Source organism: Ictidomys tridecemlineatus, chromosome 13 (genome assembly GCF_052094955.1).
Source record: "Ictidomys tridecemlineatus isolate mIctTri1 chromosome 13, mIctTri1.hap1, whole genome shotgun sequence".
NCBI classification, from domain to species: domain Eukaryota; kingdom Metazoa; phylum Chordata; class Mammalia; order Rodentia; family Sciuridae; genus Ictidomys; species Ictidomys tridecemlineatus.
The window spans coordinates 78,914,415-78,933,900 of NC_135489.1; the positions used below are offsets into that span (position 1 = coordinate 78,914,415).

The window sequence follows — 19,486 nt, forward strand, 5'->3', positions numbered from 1 at the left end:
CCCCCTGACACTGACACTTCTCCCCCAGGCCTTGCTCCCCCTGGGCCCTGCTCTTCCAGGGCCCTGTTCCCCAGGCCTGCTCCCCTGGGCCCTGCTCCCCCTGGGCCCTGCACTCCCTGGGTGCTGTTTCCACTAGCCCTGCTCCCCCTGGACCCTACTCTTCCTGGGCCCTGCTTCCCTGGGCTCTGCTCCCCCTGGACCCTGCTTCCCCTGTGCCCTGCTCCCCCTGGGCCCTGTTCCCCCTAGCCCTGATCCACCTGGGCTCTGCTCTCCAGGGCCCTGCTCCCCCTGGCCTTGCTATCCTTGGACCCTAATCCCCATACACTTGCTCCCCCTGGACCCTGATCCCCTGGGCCCTGTTTTCCTGGGCCCTGCAACCCTTGGGCCCTGCTCACATGGGCCTTGCCACCCCTGGCCCCGATCCTCATGGGCCATGTTTCCCCTTGGCCATGCTACCCCTGGCTCTGCTCCCCGTGGGCCCTGCTCCTCATGGCCCTGTTAACCCTTGGCCCTGCTACCCCTAGGCCCTACTCCTCATGGGCCCTGATCCCCATGGCTCTGATCCCCCTGGATCTGCTCCCACTGGCCCTGCTCCCCTGGACCCTGTTCCCCTGGGCCCTGCTCCCCCTGACTCTGTTCCCCCTGGCTCTGTTCCCTCTGGCCCAGCTCCTCCTAGCCATGCTCCAAATGATTCTTCTTCCCCTGGGCCCTGCTCCCGCAGGCCCTGCTTCCTTGGGCTCTGCTCTTTGGGCCCTGCTCCCCCTGGTCCCTGTTCCCCTGGCCTTGCTACCATGGGCCCTGCTCTCCCTGGGCCCTGCTCCCCCTGGCCTTGCTCCTTCTGGTTCCTTCTCCCTCTGGCCCTGTTCCCTCTGAACCAGCTCCCCCTAACCCTCTCCCCTGGGCCCTGCTCCCTCTGGCCCTGCTCCCCATGGGCCTGCTCCCTCTGGTCATGCTCCCCCTGGGGGTGCTCCCCTGGGCCCTGTTCCCCTGGACACTGATTCCACTGTACTGGCTCCCCATGTACCTTGCTTCCCCCTGGCACTGCACCCCAGGGCCCTATTCCCCTTGCCCCGCTCCCCCTAGGTTCAGCTCCCCCTGGGCCATTCTCCCCCTGGCTTTGCTCCCCATGGTCCTGCTCACCAGGGTCCTGATCTCTCTGGGCTTTCTCTCACTGGGCCCTGCTCACCCTGGCCCTGCTCCCCTGGGCCCTACTCCAATTAGCCATGCTCCCTATGGGCCCTGATCCTTCTGGCCCTAATCTACTGGTCCTGCTCTCCCCCTGGGCCCTGCTCCCCCTGGCCCTACTCCCCATGGGCTCTGCTCCTCCTGGCCCTAATCCCCTGGCCCTGCTCCCCCTGGCCCTGATTCCCTGGGCCCTGCTCACCTGTGCCCTGTTCCCCCTGGTCTTGCTTCCCATGGGCCCTGATCCCCCAGGCCCTTCTTGCCCTGGGCCTGCTCCCCCTGGTAATGCTTTCCCTGGGCCCTTCTCCCACTCACCCTACTCCCCCTGGCCCTTTTCTCCCTGGCCCTTCTCCCCCTGAGTCCTGCTCTTCCTGGCCTGGATCCCCTGGGCTCTTCTTCCTCTGGCTCTGCTTCCCTTAGACCCTGCTCATCCTGGTCCTGCTGCCCTGGGCCCTGCTCCCCCTTGGGCTCTACTCCCCCTAGGCCCTGCTACCCCTTGGTCATGCTCCCCTGGTCCTGCTTTGCCAGGCCCCACTCCCCTTGGCCCTGCTCCCCCTGGCCCTTTTCCCCGTGGCCCTGCTCACCCTGGCCTTTTTCACCTTGGACCTGCTCCCACTGAATCTGCTCCCCCTGGCTCTGCTTCCCCTGGACCCTGCTACTCTGGGCTCTGTTTCCCCTGTGTCCTTCTCCCCCTGGCCCTGCTTCCATGGGTTGTTCTCCCTCTGGTCCTGATAACCTTGGGCCCTGCTTCTCCTGGCCCTGCTCCCCTGGGCCCTGCTCTCCCCTGTACTCTGCTCCCCCTGGGCCCTGCCCCTCCTTGGCCCTGCTTCCTCTGGTCCTGCATCTCTGGGCCCTGCTCCCTGTGGCCTTGCTCCCCCTTGCCTGTTACCCTGGGCCCTGCTGCCCTTGGACCCTGCTCTCAATACCCCTGCTCCCCTGGGCTCTGGTCCCCCTGGCCATGTTCCCACACGGCCCTGCTCCTCCTGTGTTCTGCTTCCCCTGGCCCTGCTCCCCCTGGTACTGGCTCCCCATGTACCTTGCTTCCCCCTGGCACTGCACCCCAGGGCCCTATTCCCCTTGCCCCGCTCCCCCTAGGTTCAGCTCCCCCTGGGCCATTCTCCCCCTGGCTTTGCTCCCCATGGTCCTGCTCACCAGGGTCCTGATCTCTCTGGGCTTTCTCTCACTGGGCCCTGCTCACCCTGGCCCTGCTCCCCTGGGCCCTACTCCAATTAGCCATGCTCCCTATGGGCCCTGATCCTTCTGGCCCTAATCTACTGGTCCTGCTCTCCCCCTGGGCCCTGCTCCCCCTGGCCCTACTCCCCATGGGCTCTGCTCCTCCTGGCCCTAATCCCCTGGCCCTGCTCCCCCTGGCCCTGATTCCCTGGGCCCTGCTCACCTGTGCCCTGTTCCCCCTGGTCTTGCTTCCCATGGGCCCTGATCCCCCAGGCCCTTCTTGCCCTGGGCCTGCTCCCCCTGGTAATGCTTTCCCTGGGCCCTTCTCCCACTCACCCTACTCCCCCTGGCCCTTTTCTCCCTGGCCCTTCTCCCCCTGAGTCCTGCTCTTCCTGGCCTGGATCCCCTGGGCTCTTCTTCCTCTGGCTCTGCTTCCCTTAGACCCTGCTCATCCTGGTCCTGCTGCCCTGGGCCCTGCTCCCCCTTGGGCTCTACTCCCCCTAGGCCCTGCTACCCCTTGGTCATGCTCCCCTGGTCCTGCTTTGCCAGGCCCCACTCCCCTTGGCCCTGCTCCCCCTGGCCCTTTTCCCCGTGGCCCTGCTCACCCTGGCCTTTTTCACCTTGGACCTGCTCCCACTGAATCTGCTCCCCCTGGCTCTGCTTCCCCTGGACCCTGCTACTCTGGGCTCTGTTTCCCCTGTGTCCTTCTCCCCCTGGCCCTGCTTCCATGGGTTGTTCTCCCTCTGGTCCTGATAACCTTGGGCCCTGCTTCTCCTGGCCCTGCTCCCCTGGGCCCTGCTCTCCCCTGTACTCTGCTCCCCCTGGGCCCTGCCCCTCCTTGGCCCTGCTTCCTCTGGTCCTGCATCTCTGGGCCCTGCTCCCTGTGGCCTTGCTCCCCCTTGCCTGTTACCCTGGGCCCTGCTGCCCTTGGACCCTGCTCTCAATACCCCTGCTCCCCTGGGCTCTGGTCCCCCTGGCCATGTTCCCACACGGCCCTGCTCCTCCTGTGTTCTGCTTCCCCTGGCCCTGCTCCCCCTGGTCCTGCTCCCCTGTGTTCTGCTCTCCCTGGCACTGCTCCCCTGGGCTATGCTCTCTCTGGTCTTTCTCCCCCTGGGCCCTGCTACCCCTTGACCCTGCTCTTCTGGGCCCTGCTCCCCCTGAGTTATGCTCTCCATGGTCCTGCTCCCCTGGGCTCCGCTCTCCATGGTTATGTTCCCCCTGGGCCCTGCTTTCCCTGGGCACACTCCACCTTGTCCCTGTTCCCACTGGACCCTGCTCCCCCTGGTCCTGCTCCCCTGGGCCCTGCTCCCCCTGGCCCTGCTCCCCCTACCCCTGTGCCTTGCTCCCCCTACCCCTGCTCGCCCTGGGCCCTGTTCCCCCTGGTCCTGCTCTCCTGAGCCCTGATGCCCCTGGTACTGCTCTCCCTGGGCCCTTGTACCCCTTTCCCCTTTCCCGCTGTCCCTGCTTTGCATGTCCCTGCTCCCCTGGACCCTATTCTACCTGGCCCAGCTCCTCATGAGACCTGCTCCCCTAGGCCCTGCTCCTCTGGGCCCTGCTACCCATGGTTGTGTTCCCCTGGGACCCCAGCTTCCCTGGGCTTGCTCCCCCTGGGCCGTTCTCCCACTGGGCCCTGCTCCTCCTGGTCCTGCTCCCCATGGTTCTGCTCTCCCTGAGCCCTGGTTACCCTAGGCCCGCTACCCTGGCCCTGCTCACTCTGGCCCTGCTCCCCCTATCCCTGCTCACCCTACACCTGCACCTCTGTGCCTTGCTTCCCTACACCTGCTCCCCCTGGGCCCTGCTCCCCCTAGTCCTGCTCTACCGAGCCCTGATCCCCCTGGTAATGTTATTCCTGGGCCCTTGTCATCTTGGCCCTTTTCTGCTGGCCCTGCTTCACATGTCCCTCCCCTGGGTCCTATTCTACCTGGCCAAGCTCCCCATGGGACCTATTCACTCTGGACCTGTTCACTCTGGATCTGCTCCTCTGGGCCCTGCTCCCCCTGGTTTTGCTTCCCCTGGGACCTGGTTTCCCTGGGCCTGCTCCCCCTGAGCCCTTCTCCTACTGGGCCCTGCTTATCCAGGTCCTGCTCCCCTAGGCTCTGCTTCCTCTGGGCCTTCTCCCCTGGCCCTGATCCCCCTACTCCTGCTCAACCTGGGCCCTGATCCCCCTGGTCCTGCTTCCCTGGGCTTTATTCCCCCTGGGCCATGCTCCCCCTGGACTTGCTCTGCCTAGTCCTGCTTCCCTGGGCCCCTCTTGCCCTGGCCCTGCTCCCCCTGTCCCTGTTTCCCCTGTCCCTCCTCCCCTGGCTCTGTTCCTCTTGGTACTACTCCCCTGGGCCCTACACCCCCTGGGCCCTGCTCTTCCTGGCACTGCTCCTCTGGTCCCTAATCCCCCCGGCTCTGCTGCCAGGGCCCTTCTCCCACTGGTTCTGCTCCTAATGGCCCCAAGTCACCCTGGGACCCGCTGCCCCTGGGCCCTGTTCCCCCTGGGCCCTACTACCTCTGGTCTTGCTTCCCTGGGCCTTGTTCCCACTGGCCCTCCTCCCCCTGGCCCTGCTCCCCCTGGCCTTACTCCCCTGGGTTCTGCTGCCCTGGGCACTGCTCCTTCTTGTTCTGCTCCCCCATGGCCCTGCTCCCCCGGGGCCCTGCACCCATTTTTCTTCTCACCCTGGGCCCTGCTCCTCCTGGGCCTTGCTCCACCTGGGCCCTGCTCCTCCTGGGCCCTGCTCCACCTGGTTCCGCTCCCTCCCAGGCCCTGCTCCCCTGAGCCTGCTCTCCCTGGCCCTGCTCCCCATGGGACCTGCTACCTCTGGCCTTGCTTCCCTTGGCCCTGCTCCCAGAGGGCTCTGTTCCCTTGACTCTGCTCCCTCTGGTCCTGCTCCCTTTGGGCCATGCACCCCCTGGGCCCTTCTCCCCCTGGCCCTGCTCCCCTGGCCCTACTCCCTGTGGGCTCTGCACCCCTTAGCCCAGATCTCCTGGGCCCTGCTCCTCATGGTCCTCCTCTCCCTGGGCCCTACTCCCCTAGTCCTGCTACCCCTGGGCCCTGATCCCCTGACCCTGCTCCCCCTAGCCCTACTCCCTTTGGGCTCTGCTGCCCCTAGACCTGCTCTATGTGCCCTGCTCCCTCTGGTCCTCCTCTCCCTGGGCCCTGCTCCCCCTGGCCCTGCTCCCCTGGGGCCTACTGCCCTAGTCCTGCTACCCCTGGGCCCTGATCCCCCTGGCCCTGCTCCCCCTAGTCCTGGTCCTCTGGGCCCTGCTTTCCCTGGATCTGCTCATTCTGGCCCCTGGTACCCCTGGGCTCCATGCCCCCTAGGCCCTGCTCCCCGTGGGCCCTGCTCCACCTGGTCCTGCTTTCCTGGGCCTTGTTTCTCCTGGTCCTCTTCCCCCTGGCATTCCTCTCCCAGCCCTGCTCCCCCGAGTCCTGCTCCCTGGGGTCCTGCTCCCTCTCATCCTTCTCCCCACTGGCCCTGCTCCCCCAGGCCCTGCTCCCCCTGATTCTGTTCCCCCTGGGCTCCACTCCCCCTGGGCACAGCTCTCTCTGGGCCCTGCTCCACCTGGTCCAGCTTCCCTGCGCCTCGATCCCCCTGGACCTGTTCCCCTGGCCCTGTTCCCCCTGGCACTGATTTCCTGCACCCTCCTTCCCCTTGCCCTATTCCCCCGGGCCTTGCTTTCCTGGGCCCTACTCTCCCTGGGCCTTTCTACTCCTAGGCCCTGCTCCACCTGGTCTTGCTCCCCATAAGCCCTGCTCCACTGGGCACTTTCCCCCGGATCCATGCTTGTCTGGAGCCCTGCTACCCCTGGCCCTGTTTTCCCTTGGGCCTGCACCACTGGGCCCTGATCCTCCTAGTACTATTCTCCCTGGGCCCTTCTCCACCTGTCCCTCTTTCCCCTGGCCCTTTTCTACTTGGCTCTGCTCCCCCTGTCTCTGCTCCCCTGGGCCCTGCTCCTCTGGGAACTGCTCTCCCTGGCCCAGCACCCCTGGTCCTGCTCACTCTGTAACTTGCTCTGCCTGGCCCTGATCCCCTAGCCTTGGCACCCCCTGTATCCTGCTTCCCCCTGCCCTGCTGCCCCTGGGCCTGCTCCCCTGGGCCCTGCTTGCCCTAGTACTGCTCTCCCTGGGCCCTTCTCCACCTGGCCCTGCTCCACCTCGCCATTTTCTCCCTAGCTCAGCTCCCCCTGGCTCTGCTCCCCTAGGCCCTGCTACCCTGGGCCCTGCTCCCTCTGGTCCTGCTTTCCTGGACCTAGCTCCCCCATGGCCTTGCTCCCCCAGTCCTGTTTCCTGGGCTCTACTCCCTATGGAACTGGTCCCCCTGGCCCTCCTCTCCTACGCCCTGCTTTCCTGTGTCCTGCTATTCCAAGCTCTGCTTCTCTGGGCCATGAACCTCCAACCGCTGCTCCCCATGGGACCTGCTCCCCTGGGCCTGCACTCCGGGACCCTGCACCCCCTGGTACTTCTCTCCCTGGGCCTTTCTCCCCTTGGCCCTTTTCCCCCTGGCCCCACTCCCCATGACCCTGCTCCCCTGGGCCCTGCTCTCCCTGACACTGTTCCCCATTGGCCCTGCTCCCTGGCCCTGCTCCCCCTGGCCCTACTACCTGTGGGCTCTGCACTCCCTAGCCCTGTTCTCCTGAGCCCTGCTCCCCCTAGTCCTCTTCTCCCTGGGCCCTGCTCCACCTCATCTGGCTCCCCATGGACCCTGCTCTGCCTGTCCATGCTCCTGTGGGCCCTACTCCCTCCAGTCCTGCTCCATTGTGTCATGATCCTCCGGATTCTACTCCTCCTGGGCCTTGGTTGCCCTGGACCCAGCTCCCCCTGTTCCATGCTTCTCCTGGGCCCTGCTCCCCATGGCCCTGCTTCCCCTGGGCCTGCTTCCCCGGGCCCTGCTACCCCTGGTTCTGCTCTCCCTGGGCCCTTCTCCCCCTGACCCTGCTCCCCCTGGCCCTTTTCTCCCTGGATCTCCTCCCCTGGGCCCTGCTCCTCTGGCACCTGCTCTCCCTGGCCCTTCTCCCCTTGGCCTTGTTCCCAGTGTCCTGCTCATCCTGGTCCTGCCCTCCCGGGCCCTGCTCATCCTGGACTTGCTCCCCTGGGCCCTGCTCCCACCTAGCCATGCTCCCTGGGCTTTGATCCCCTGGTTATGCTCCCCATGAGCCCTGGTTTCCCTTTGACCCACATTCCCTGGGCCCTGCTTCCCCTGGGTGGGCCCTGCTCGCCCTGGTCCTGCTCACCATCGGCCCTGCTCCCGTGGCTCTGCTCTCCCTGGCCCTACTCCCTGTGGGTGATGTTCCCCCTAGTCTTGCTCTCCTGGGCCCTGCTCTCTGTAGGCCTATTCTCTCTGGGCCCTGCTGCACCTGATGCTATTCCTCCTGGACCCTGCTCCCCCAGTCCTGCTCCCCTGGCCCTTGCTCTCCCTGGCCTCCACTCCCCCTGGGCCCTCCTGCCCTTTGGCCCTTCTTTCCCTGGCCCTGCTTACACTGGCCTTTTTCTCCTGGCTCTGCTCCCCCTGGTTCTGCTCCCCTGTGCCTTGCTCCCCTGGGACCTGCTCTCCCTGGCCCTGCTTTCCTTGCCCTGCTTCCCTGGGCCCTACTCCTTCTGGGTCCTTCTCACCCTGGTCCCCCATCCTTGGGCCATGCTCCCCCTGTGTTCTGCTCCCCCAGGCCCTGCTCCCCTGGCCCTGCTCCCCCTGGCCCTACTCCCGGTGGGCTCTGCTCCCCCTAAATCTGCTCTCCTGGGCCCTACTCCCCCTGGTCCTCCACTCCCTGGGCCCTGCTACATCTGGTCCTACTACCCCCAGGCCCTGCTCGCCTGTGCCCTACTTCCCCCAGTCCTGCTCCCCGAGGCCTTGCTTCCCCTGGTTCTGCTCCTCCTGTGCCCTGGTCCCCCTGGGCCCCTCTCCCCTCTGGCCCTGGTCCCTCTTGTCCTGCTTCCCCAGGCCCAAATCCTTGTAGCCCTGATCCCTCTGGCATTGTTCCCACTGGCCCTGCTCCCCTGGGACCTGCTTCCCTGAGACCTGCTCCCCCTGGCCCTACTCCCCTGGCTCCTTCTCCCCCTGGCCCTGTTCCCCATGGCCCTTTTTTCTGGCTTTGCACCCCCTGGCTCTGATCCCCCAGGTCCTGCTCCTCTGGGACCTGCTCTCCCTGGCCCTACTCCTGCTTTGTCCTTCTCCCTGTGTCCCTGCTCCTCTGGGCCCTAATCCCTCTGTGTCCTGCTTCCTTGGGACCCATCCCTCTGGCCCTGCTCCCCCTGGCCCTGTTCCCCTAGCCCTGCTACCCTGGGCTTGCTCCTCCTGCCCTGCTCCCCTGGGCCCTGCTCCCCCCTGGTCCTGCTCCCCTCTGTCCCTGCTCCCTGGGCCTTGCTACTCCTGGGCCCTGGTTTCCCTGGGATATGCTCCCCCAGGTCCTGCTCCCCCTGGTCCTGCTCCCCTGGCCCTATTCCCTGTGGGCTTTTCTCCCCCTAGCTCCCTGGTCATGCTCCTGGGCCATGCTCACCCTGGTCTCCACTCAGTGGGCCTTGTTCCACCTGGTCCTGCTCCCCTCGGGCCCTGATTCCTCTTGCCCTGCTCCCCTGGGCCCTATTTCCCCAGTCTTGCTCCCCTGGGCCCTGCTTCCACTGGTTCTGCTCCTCCTGGGCCCTGATCCCCCTGGGCCCGACTTCCCCTAGGCCCTGCTTCCCCTGTCCTGCTTCCCTGGGCCCTGCTTTCCCCTGGCCCTTCTCCTCTGGGTCCTGCTCCCCGGGGTCCTGCTCCCTCAAGTCCTGCTCTCCCCAATCTGCTCCCCAGGCCTGCTCCTCCTGTTTCTGCTCCCCGTGGGCTCTGCTCCCCCTAAGCCCAATTCCCCCTGGGTCCTGTCCCCCCCTGGTCCCGCTTCCCTGTGCCTCATTCCTCCTGGCCTTGCTTTTCTGGGCCCTGCTCCCCTTGGCCCTGCTCCCCTGGTCTTGCTCTCCTTGGGCCCTGCTCCACCTGGTCCTATTCCCCACCCCATGCCCTAGTCCCCAGTCACTGCTCCCCATGGGTTCTGCTCCTCCTGGCCTTAATCCCCTGGCCCTGCTCCCCTGGGCCCTTCTCTCCTGGGCCCTGCTTCCTCTGCCCTGCTCCCCTGGGTTCTACTCCACCTGGGCCCTGCTTCCTGGCGCCCTGCTCCTCCTGGCCTTGCTCACCATGGGCCCTGCTTCTCCTGGCCTTAATCCCCTGGCCCTTCTCCTCCTGGCCTTGTTCTCTAGGGCCCTGTTCTCCTGGTCCCTGCTTCCCCTTGCTCTGTTCCCCTATGCCCTGCTTCCCATGGGCCCTGCTCCTCCTGGACCTAATCCCCTTGCCCTTCTCCTCCTGGCCCTGCTCCCCTTGGCCCTGCTCCTCCTGGGGTCTGCTCCTTCTGGGGCCTGCTCCTCTTGCCCCTGCTCCCCCTGGGCCCTGCTCCCCATGGTCTTGCTCCACATGGGCTGTGCTAGTCCGGGCCATGCTACCCCTGTTCCCTGCTTCTCTTGGGCCCTGCTCCCACTGGCCTTGCTCCTCCTGGCTCTGGTCTCCTGGGCCCTGTTCCACAATGAGCTCCTCTCCCCCTGAGCCCTGCTCCCCCTTATCCCTGATCCTCCTGGGCATGTTCCCCCAGGCCCAGCTCTTCTGGGTCCTGCTCCCTCTGGTCCTGCTTTCCTGGGCCTTATTCCCCCTGACCCTGCTCCCCGGGCCCAGCTCCCTATCCTGCTTTCCTGGGCCTTGTTCCCCCTGCTTCCCTGGGCCCTGCACCCTCTGGTCCTGCTTTCCTGGGCCTTGTTCCCCCTGGCCCTGCTCCCCATGGGCCTTGCTCACCTGGCCCTAATCCCATGGCCTGCTCTCCTAGGGCCCTGCTCCACCTGGTCCTGCTACCCATGGGCTTCACTCCTCCTATCCCTAATCCCCTGGCCCTTCTCCCTTTGGCCCTGCTCCCCGTGGTCCTGTTTCCCATGTGTCCTGCTTTCCCTGTGCCCTCTTCTCCTTGCCCTGCATGCCTGGGTGCTGTTACCTGCTCCCACCTGTGCTTTTGTCTTCCTGGGCGCTGCTCCCCCTTTGCACTTCTCCCCCTGGCCCTGCTCCTCCTGGCACTTTGCTCCTGGCTCTACACCTCCTGGCTCTGCTCCTCCTTGCCCTGCTCCCCTGGGACCTGCTCTCCCTGTGTCCCACCCTTCCTGGTCCTTCTCCCGGCTAGCCCTGCTCCCCTGGGCCCTGCTCCCCCTGTGTCCTGCTCTCTCTGGCCCTGCTCCCCTGGGCTCTGCTTCTCCTGACCCTGCTCCCTCCTGGTCTCCACTCCCCATTGGGCCTGCTTCCCCTTGGCCCTGATCTCCTGGTCCTCTTTCCCCGGTCCCTGCTCCCCCTCGCCCTGCTCCCCCTGGCACTCTTCCCCCTGGCCCTGACCCCTGGGCACTGCTCCTGCTGGCTTTGCTTCCCTTGGGCCCTGTTCCTACTGTCCCTGCTCCCCTAAGCCCTGCTACCCCCTGGGCTCTGCTCACCGTGGGCCTACTCCCCCTTGGCCCTGCTCCCCTGGTCCTTCTTCCTGAGGCTCTGTTGCCCCTGACCCTGCTCCCCTGGGACCTGTTCTCCTTGTGTCCTGCTCTCCCTGAGACCTGCTCCACCTGATCCTGCTCCCCTAGGCCCTGCTCCTCCTTGCCCTGCTCCCTTGATCCCTGTTCCCTGGGCACTGCTCCTACCTGTGCTTCACTACCTCTGGGCACTCTTCCCCCTTGAACCTTTTCCCCCTGACCCTTTCTCCCTCTGGACCTGCTCCCCCTGGACCTTTTCTCTTGGCTCTGCTCCCTTGGGCGGGACCAGCTCCCCCTGGCCCTGTTCCCCTGGGCCAATCTCCCTCTGGACCTGCTCGCCCTGGGCCCTGCTCTCCCTAGCCTTGCTTTCCTGGGCCCTGCTCCCCCTTGGGCTCCACTCCCCCTGAGCCCTGGTTTCCCTTGTCCCTGCTCCCCCTGATCCTGCTTCCCTAGGCCTCACTTCCTCTGGCCCTGCTCCCCTGGGGCCTGCACCTTGCACCCCCTGGTTCTTCTGCTCCTGGGCCCTGATTTCCCTGTGCCCCCTTCCTCTGGGCCCTGCTCCTACTGGCCATGCTCCCTACGGGCCCTGCTCCTACTAGCCATAATACCCTGGCCCTTCTCCCCCTAGCCCTGCTCCCACTACCTCTGTTCCCCTGGGCCCTCCTCCCCCTATCCTGCTCCCCTGGGCCCTGTTCCTCCTGGCCATTGTCCCTTTGGGCCCTCTTCACCCTGAGCCTGCTCCCCCTGGTGCTGCAGTCCCTTGGCCCTTCTCCCTCTGGCCCTTTTCCCCCTGCCACCCTCCCCCTGGCCTTTCTCCCCTGGGCCCGGCTCTCCCTGGCCTTGCTCCCCTAGCACTTTTCCCTCAGGCCCTACTCCCTGTGGGTCTTCCCCCCACTAGCACTTGTGTCCTGGGCCCTGCCCCCTCTGGTCCTCCACTCCCTTGGCCTTGCTCCACCATATCTTGCTCCCCCCGAGTCCTGTTCCCCCTGGTCCTTCTCCCCTGGGCCCTACTCCCCCCAAACCTGTTTCCATGGGCCCTTCTTCCTCTGGTTCTGCTCCTCCTGGGCCCTGGTGCCCCTGCGTCCTCCTCCCTCTGGACCAGTACCCTTGGCCCTGTTCACACTGGTTCTGCTCCCCCTGGGCTCCACTCCCCCTGGGCCCAGCTCTCCCTGGGCCCTGCTGCCCCTTGGCCCTTCTCTCCTTGGCTCCTTCTCGCTCTGGCCCTGCTCCCCCCTGGCCTTTTTATCCTGGATCTGCTCCCCCTGGCTCTGCTCCCCTGTGCCTTGCTCCCCTGGGACCTACTCCTGCTGGGTCCTTCTCCCCTGGGCACTGCTCCCCCTGTGTCCTGCTTCCCCAGGCCCTGATCCCCCTGGCCCAACTCCCTGTGGGCTCTGCTTGCCTTAGCCCTGCTCTCCTGGGCCCTTCTTCCCTTGGTCCTCCACTCCCTGGGCCCTGCTTCATCTGGTCTTATGCCCGCTGGGTCCTGCTGTCCTGACCCTGCTCCCCTGGGCCCTACTTCCCCCAGTCCTGCTCCTCTGGATCCTGCTTCCCCTGGTTCTGCTCCTCCTGGGCCCTGGTTCCCCTGGGCCTCACTCCCCATGTACCCTGCTTCCATTCGGCTCTCTTCCACCTGGTACTGATTTCCTGCCAGTGCTCCCCCAGGTCCTGCTCCCTCTCATCCTGCTCCCCGAGGCCTGCTCCTCCTGTTTCTGCTCCCCCTGAGACCAATTACCCCTGGTTCCTGCCCACCCCTGGTCCCACTTCCCTGTGCCTTATTCTCCCTGGCCTTATTCCTCCTGGCACTGCTTTCCTGGGCCCTGCTCCCCATGGGTCCTGCTCCCCCTGGCCCTGATCCCCTGGTCTTGCTCTACTTGGGCCCCGCTCCACCTGGTCCTGTTCCCCACCCCCATGCCCTACTCCCCTAGCACTGCTCTGTATGGGCCCTGCTCCTCCTGGCCCTTCCCTGCACCCTGCTCCCTCTGGTCTCTGCTCCCCATGGTCTTGCTCCACATGGGTTGTGCTACTCTGGGACATGCTCCCACTGTTCCCTGCTTCTCCTGGGACATGCTCCCACTGTCCCTGCTCCCCTAAGCGCTACTCCCATTGGGCTCTGTTCCACATGGTACTGATTTCCTGGTCCTCCTCCCCCTGGCACTGGACCCTTGGCCCTGCTCCCCCTGGTTCTTCTCCCACTGGGCTCCACTACCCCTGGGCCCAGCTCTCCCTGGGCCCTTCTCCCCCTTGCCCTTTTCTCCTGACTGTCCTCCCCCTGGCTCTACTCTCCTGTGCCTTGCTCCCCTGGGCCCTACTCCTTCTGGGTCCTTCTCCCCCTGGTCCCTACTCCCCATGTGTTCTGCTCCCTCTGGCCCTGCTCCCACTCTGGGCTCTGCTCTCCCTAGCCCTGCTCACCTGGGCCATGCTCCCCCTGATCCTCCACTCCCTGGGCCCTGCTCCACCTAGTCCTGCTGCCCTCATGCCCTGATCCCTCTGGCCCTGCTCCCCTGGGCCATAGTCCCTCCAGTCTTCCTCCCCTTCTCCCTGCTCCTCCTGGGCCCTGGTCCCAAAGGGCCCCGCTCACCCTGGGACCTGCTGCTCCTGTACCCTGCTTCACCTGGTCCTGCTTCCTCTGACCCTCCTCTCCTGGCCTTGCTCCCCAGGTCCTGCTCCCTCTCATCCTGCTCACCCCGGTCTGCTCCTTGATGCCTGCTCCTCCTGTTTCTGCTCCCGCTGAGCCCAATTCCCCCTGGGTCCTGCCCCCCTCCCCAGTCCCGCTTCCCTGTGCCTCATTCCCCCTGGCCCTGTTCCTCCTGGCCTTGTTCCCCCTGGCACTGCTTTCCTGGGCCCTGCTCCCCTGGTCTTGCTCTCATTGGGCCCTGCTCAACCTGGTCCTGTTCCCCACCCCCATGCCCTACTCCCCTAGCACTGCTCCCCATGGGCCCTGTTCCCCTGGGCCCTCCCTGCTTCCCCTGCCCTGCTCCCCTGGGTTCTGCTCCACCTGGGCCCTGCTTCCCCGTGCCCTGATCCTCCTAGGCCCGGCTTCTCCTGGCCCTAATCCCCTGGCCCTTCTCCCCCTGGCCTTGCTCCCCTGAGCCCTGTTCTCCTGGTCCCTGCTTCCCCTTGCCCTGTTCCCCTGGGCCCTGCCCCACCTGGTCCTGATAACCATGGCCCTGCTCCTCATGGGCCCTACTCTCCTGGGCCCTGCTTCCTCTGTCCCTTCTTCCCTGCACCCTGCTCTCCCTGGTCTTGCTCCCCATGGGACCTGCTCCCCACCTCAAACTTAACCATCCACCTACTCCCAGCCAGTGCCCATGACCTGGTCCAACATTGTCTGTGAAGCAGCCTTTCTCATGCCTCCTAACAATGTTGGAAAAAAAAATATGAAGTTCTCATGATAGTCTTGGTTGCTGAGGCTTTCACTATGCATTGTGAGATTCTAGGTAAGTCATGGATTCTGCAACTGAGTAAGCAGGGTAGATTCTATTTGGTTAACGAACATAACAATTTCCATCTTTTACTTACCTTCTCTTGAGACACTAATTTGCCTCAGAATATCATTAGCTCAGACAACAAAAATTTGTGACTTACCCTCCTAGATAGAGTCACAAGAGAATCAACGAAAAGGACTTTCTGGGCCTTGGAAACCAGCACTTAAAAAAACACCAGGGGCATTTTACAGGGGTTGAGTTTTATAAAATAAAACTTCATTCTCTACCTGCAAATAATAAGTTTTTAAAACACTCTTCAGAAATCTTCAAAATACACTATATTCTTAATTTATTAAGATGTCAGTTCACTTATGAAATGTAAAAAAAAGAAAAATAGAACAAAATTCTTATAAGTTTTGAGTTTACCATATTGAAAAGGCTAAAGTAAAATAAATAATCAACAATAACAACAAAGCTGACAATAAACAAGAATTGTGATGCTTTTGTACCTGAAATTTGAAGATTCAATGAGAAATCAGAGATAGAAAAAAATGTTAACTATCTCTTAAACTGATAGTCAGTTGTGAAGAACTGGAACAGAGTGAAACAAGGTTCTTCACTCTAAAGGTAGAACTGACATTTCTTCTCATTTTTTTTTATTCCCCAAATGAAGCAATTAGCTCAATGTATAAAACAATTATTTATTCTCAGTAAAGGAACATCTATTACATGCCAAAATTAAAACTCAATTACAAAACTTTTTGACTAATGAAGCCTACACAGTTTTCACCTAAACAAATTTGCTCAATAAGTTGACTAAATTCTAAGATGCTTATTTTAAAAAATCCCATAAATTTGAAATGACAGACTTGTCCAAAAAGAAAATAAGACAGTGTACTTATAAAATTTGTTATTCTCACTGTAATACATTTTTAAACTATTTTTTTCTTTAAATTTCCTTTAATTAATTATACCCAACATTGGAATGCTTTTATGTACTTTGAAATATTATACATGAGATATACTTTCTAATTCTTCTCATTTTCATGTTGTAGAATCTCATTGGTTTTGAAATCATATATGTATAAAATAATGATATCTGCTTCAATCTTCTATTCTTTCTATCCCCATATTTTTTCTCGTTTCTTTACTCCCCTCTATCTCATCTAAAGTAACTATATTCTTCCAAGGATGCCTTCCTCCCTTAATGTGAATTGGCCTCCATATATTAGTGAAAACATTTGGCCTTTGGTTTTTTGAGATGGGCTTATTTGATTGAGTATGATGTTATTCACGCCCACCCATATACTGGCAAATATCATAACTTTGTTGCTTTTAAGCAGAGTAAAATTCCATTGAATATATATAACAGATTATCCAGGACAGCTATGTTGGTTGGATCATTTACCTATGGTGAATTGAGCTCCTAAAACATTGACATGGCCGCACCACTGCAATATGTTGATTTTAATTTTTTGGCTTTAAACCCAGAAGTAAAATACCTGGATAAAATGGTGATTTCATTCAAAATTTCTGGAGAATATCCATATTCCTATCCATAGTGGTTGCACCAATTTGCAGTCCCACCAGCATTGCCTGATTGTATGTTTTCCCCACATCCTTGCCAACATTTATTGTTGCCTCTATTCTTGATGATTGCCCTTTTGACTAGGAGTGATAGAAAATCTTAGTGTTGGTTTGATTTGCATTCCTTTAATTCCTAAAGATGTTGAACCTTTTTTCATGAACTGATTGATCAATTGTATTTATTCTGTGAAATCAAACTAATTTCTGAATATATTGTCATTACAACAATTCTTATAGTCCCTGAACAAGTCATAAAATCAGTGTATTATAAACATTAAAAGAGTAATTCATATATTAGGTGTTCCATGAGTTACAAGCAATTTAAAAACACAAAATTTAAGTGACAAGATTTTAAATCAGAAAACACATATTTTGGAAAAATTAGTTCAGTGTATCTCTAAGAAAATTTTTAAGATATTTGAGGTTCATGGTATATTAGTAATTCATAAAAAAAATTCTGGAAATTCTCAGTTAAGAGAGGCAGAAGCAAACACACACACACACATACAAAACACACATACAATTAAAATATCTATGATACTTAGTGCTAAAATTCAGCATTTATCGGAACATTTGCATATTCAAGTACATTTCAATCAAAACCAATGCTTTTCACATTAAGTAGTATCAACCCAACAGCCACAAATTTCACAATAAACTTTTGAAGTAGTAATTGAAGATTTAGAAATATGTGTTTATTTTTATCTTGCTGTATATCTCCCAAATCAGTTTTCATTTACAAGTAGGTACAAAAGGGAGAAATGATTAAAATGCAATGTAAGGAAATATTGGACTCCGAGTAATTTTAGTCTAATTACAATGCCTAAAAATAAATTAAGATCAATGTTCCACTATTTACAAAACAGTATCCTCTTTGTACCTGTTACCTAAAAATTTCACGAAAATGTAATTAAATACTTGGCAATTTTAATATATTGAGAACAACTCACTGTCATATAGTAACAAAACTCATCCACTACAGAACAAAATGTTTGGGCATGTGACTCAGTGGTATAGCTTTGTATAGCATGGAAGATCTTTGGGTTCAATCTCTCCCAGCAACAAGAAAAATGCAGATTAAAAATTCTGAGTTCTATAATTTTGATGAAATTATCTAGAGTAAAATGATATTTCATCTACTTTTCAAAACTTGAATGTATTTTTGTTTTTTAATTTGATATTTTATATATATATATATGATTATCTTTTCAGGGCTGAGGTATCTGCACTATGCTGATACTTAAAAATTTCTTTGTTTCTATCACATCAACTAATGATGCCAAGTAAATTTTAAGTAACTCTTAAAAGAAGGTCATATTCCCTATGTATACAGAAATTCTTTCTGATGATTCTCACATTCAAAAATATATGTACAGCAATGATGTTGCTGTACTTCTCATATGTTAACATTTTTCTCAATACTAAACATTTTTCTGATATGTATGGCTTGCATGTTACAGGGTTTTCTACAGATAGTATATGCATTTGGATTGAATACAGTATTTTTTTAAATTTGAATAAAGCGCTGACATATTGTTGGCAAAAGTAGGACTTCTCTTGAATTCTAAATCTGTGGAGATTTGTAACATGTGGGCTTTTATTAAAATCATTGTCAATTCTTCACATTTATAGGATTTAATTGCTACTATAATATTCTTGATGTATTTAAAAGGATGAGCTTTGATTGAAACCAAAAGATTTCAATCTAAAGTTTTTTTTCCAGTATCATTTTTCTGGAGTTAAAAATAAATAAATAATCCTTACATTCTTTAGTTTGCAAATATTCTGTATATTTGTATGGTTTCTTCCCAGTGTGAATTTTCTGGTGCATAATAAGGCTTTGCCTGAAAGGGAAAGCTTTGCCACATTCTCTCCAGTATTAATTCTCTGGTGAATAGTAAGAGTTGAGTTTTCTTTAAAAGCTTTGCCACATTCTTTATATTTGTATGGTTTCTCTTCACTGTGAATTCTCTAGTGCAAAATAAGGTGTTGTCTAAGAATAAAAGCTTTGCCATATTCACTACATTTATATGGGTTCACTTCTGTATAAATTCTATGGTGAACAAAAAGGGTTGAATTTTATTAAAAGCTTTGCCACATTCTTTACATTTGTATGACTCTTCTCCACTATGAAGCCTCTGATGAATAATAAGTTTTTAGCTTCTATTAAAAGTTTTGCAACATTCTTTAATTTTTATGGTTGCTCACCAATGTGAATTCTCTGGTGCCCAATAAGGCTTCACCTAAATGGGAAATCTTTGCCACATTATTTACTATTGTATGGCTTTTCTCCAGTATGAATTCTCTGGTGAATCATAAGTTTTGAACTTACATTAAAAGCTTTCCCACATTCTTGACAGAGGTAAGGTTTCTCTCCAGTGTGAATTTTCTGGTGCACAACAAGGTGCTGACTAACAGTAAAAGCTTTGCTACATTCTTCACACTTGTATGGCTTCTCTCCAGTATGAATTCTCTGGTGAATAATAAGTTTTGAATTTACATTAAAAGCTTTGCCACATTCTTCACATTTGTATGGCTTCTCTCCAGTGTGAATTTTCTGGTGCACAATAAGGTTTTGCCTAAAAGTAAAAGCTTTTCCACATTCATTACATTTGTGTGGCTTCTCTCCAATATGAATTTTCTGGTGATCAGTAAGTTTTGAGCTTCTGTTAAACGTTTTGCCACATTCTTTACATTTGTATGGTTTTTCTCCAGTGTGCATTCTCTGGTGCACAATCAAGCTTTCTCTACGAGTAAAAGCTTTGACACATTCTTTACATTTGTATGGCTTCTCTCCAGTATGAATTCTCTGGTGAATAATAAGTTTTGAACTTACATTAAAAGCTTTGCCACATTCTTCACATTTGTATGGTTTTTCTCCAGTATAAATTCTCTGGTGCACCACAAGACTTTGCCTAGCTGTAAAACCTTTGGAACATTCTTTACATTTATATGGCTTCTCTCCAATATGAATTCTCTGGTGTTGAGTAAGGTGTGATATTTCATTAAAAGCTTTGCCACATTCTTTGCATTTGTATGATTTCTCTTCAGTGTGAATACTCTGGTTCACAATAAGGTCTTCCCTAAAAGTAAAAGCTTGGCCACATTCTTTACATTTGTATGCCATGTCTCCAGTATACATTCTCTGGAGTTCAGTAATGCTTGGAATTTTATTCAAAGCTATTACACATTCCTTACATTTGTAATGCTTGTCTGGACTATGAAATGTTAGGTGGAAAAAATCAGAGCATGGATTAAGAACTTCCTCAATTTTATCTTAATGAAACTTTTTAACATGATCACAAGGATGTTTCCTAGAATTAAAAAGAGGGTGAAATGTTCATGAGTTTCTGAATTTATATTAATTTACACACACACACACACACACACACACACTATATATATATATATCCAATTACTTAAGGTAAAGACCTGTCTACAAATCTTGAAATATTTATCATACATGTAGAACTCTCTGCAAGTATCTATATGCATATTTAAATAAAGCAATAGTTGGTAAGTACAAATCTCTCCACATTCATACAATTCTATGCATTAGCAAAAAGAGTAACTGTTCATTCCAACTTCTTTTGTAAAGTAACAATCAAATTAATCAGTC

The 19,486-nt window shown here is 56.4% G+C and overlaps 1 protein-coding gene across 1 annotated transcript; it reads right to left on the reverse strand.

The window, feature by feature from the left end:
- Positions 1 to 16,311: 16,311 nt before the first annotated feature.
- Positions 16,312 to 19,175, reverse strand: LOC144370187 (uncharacterized). Its single transcript, XM_078030695.1, has one exon. The coding sequence runs from the start codon at positions 19,007 to 19,009 to the stop codon at positions 18,134 to 18,136; it is 876 nt and encodes a 291-aa protein (XP_077886821.1). The 5' UTR covers positions 19,010 to 19,175; the 3' UTR covers positions 16,312 to 18,133.
- Positions 19,176 to 19,486: the final 311 nt, after the last annotated feature.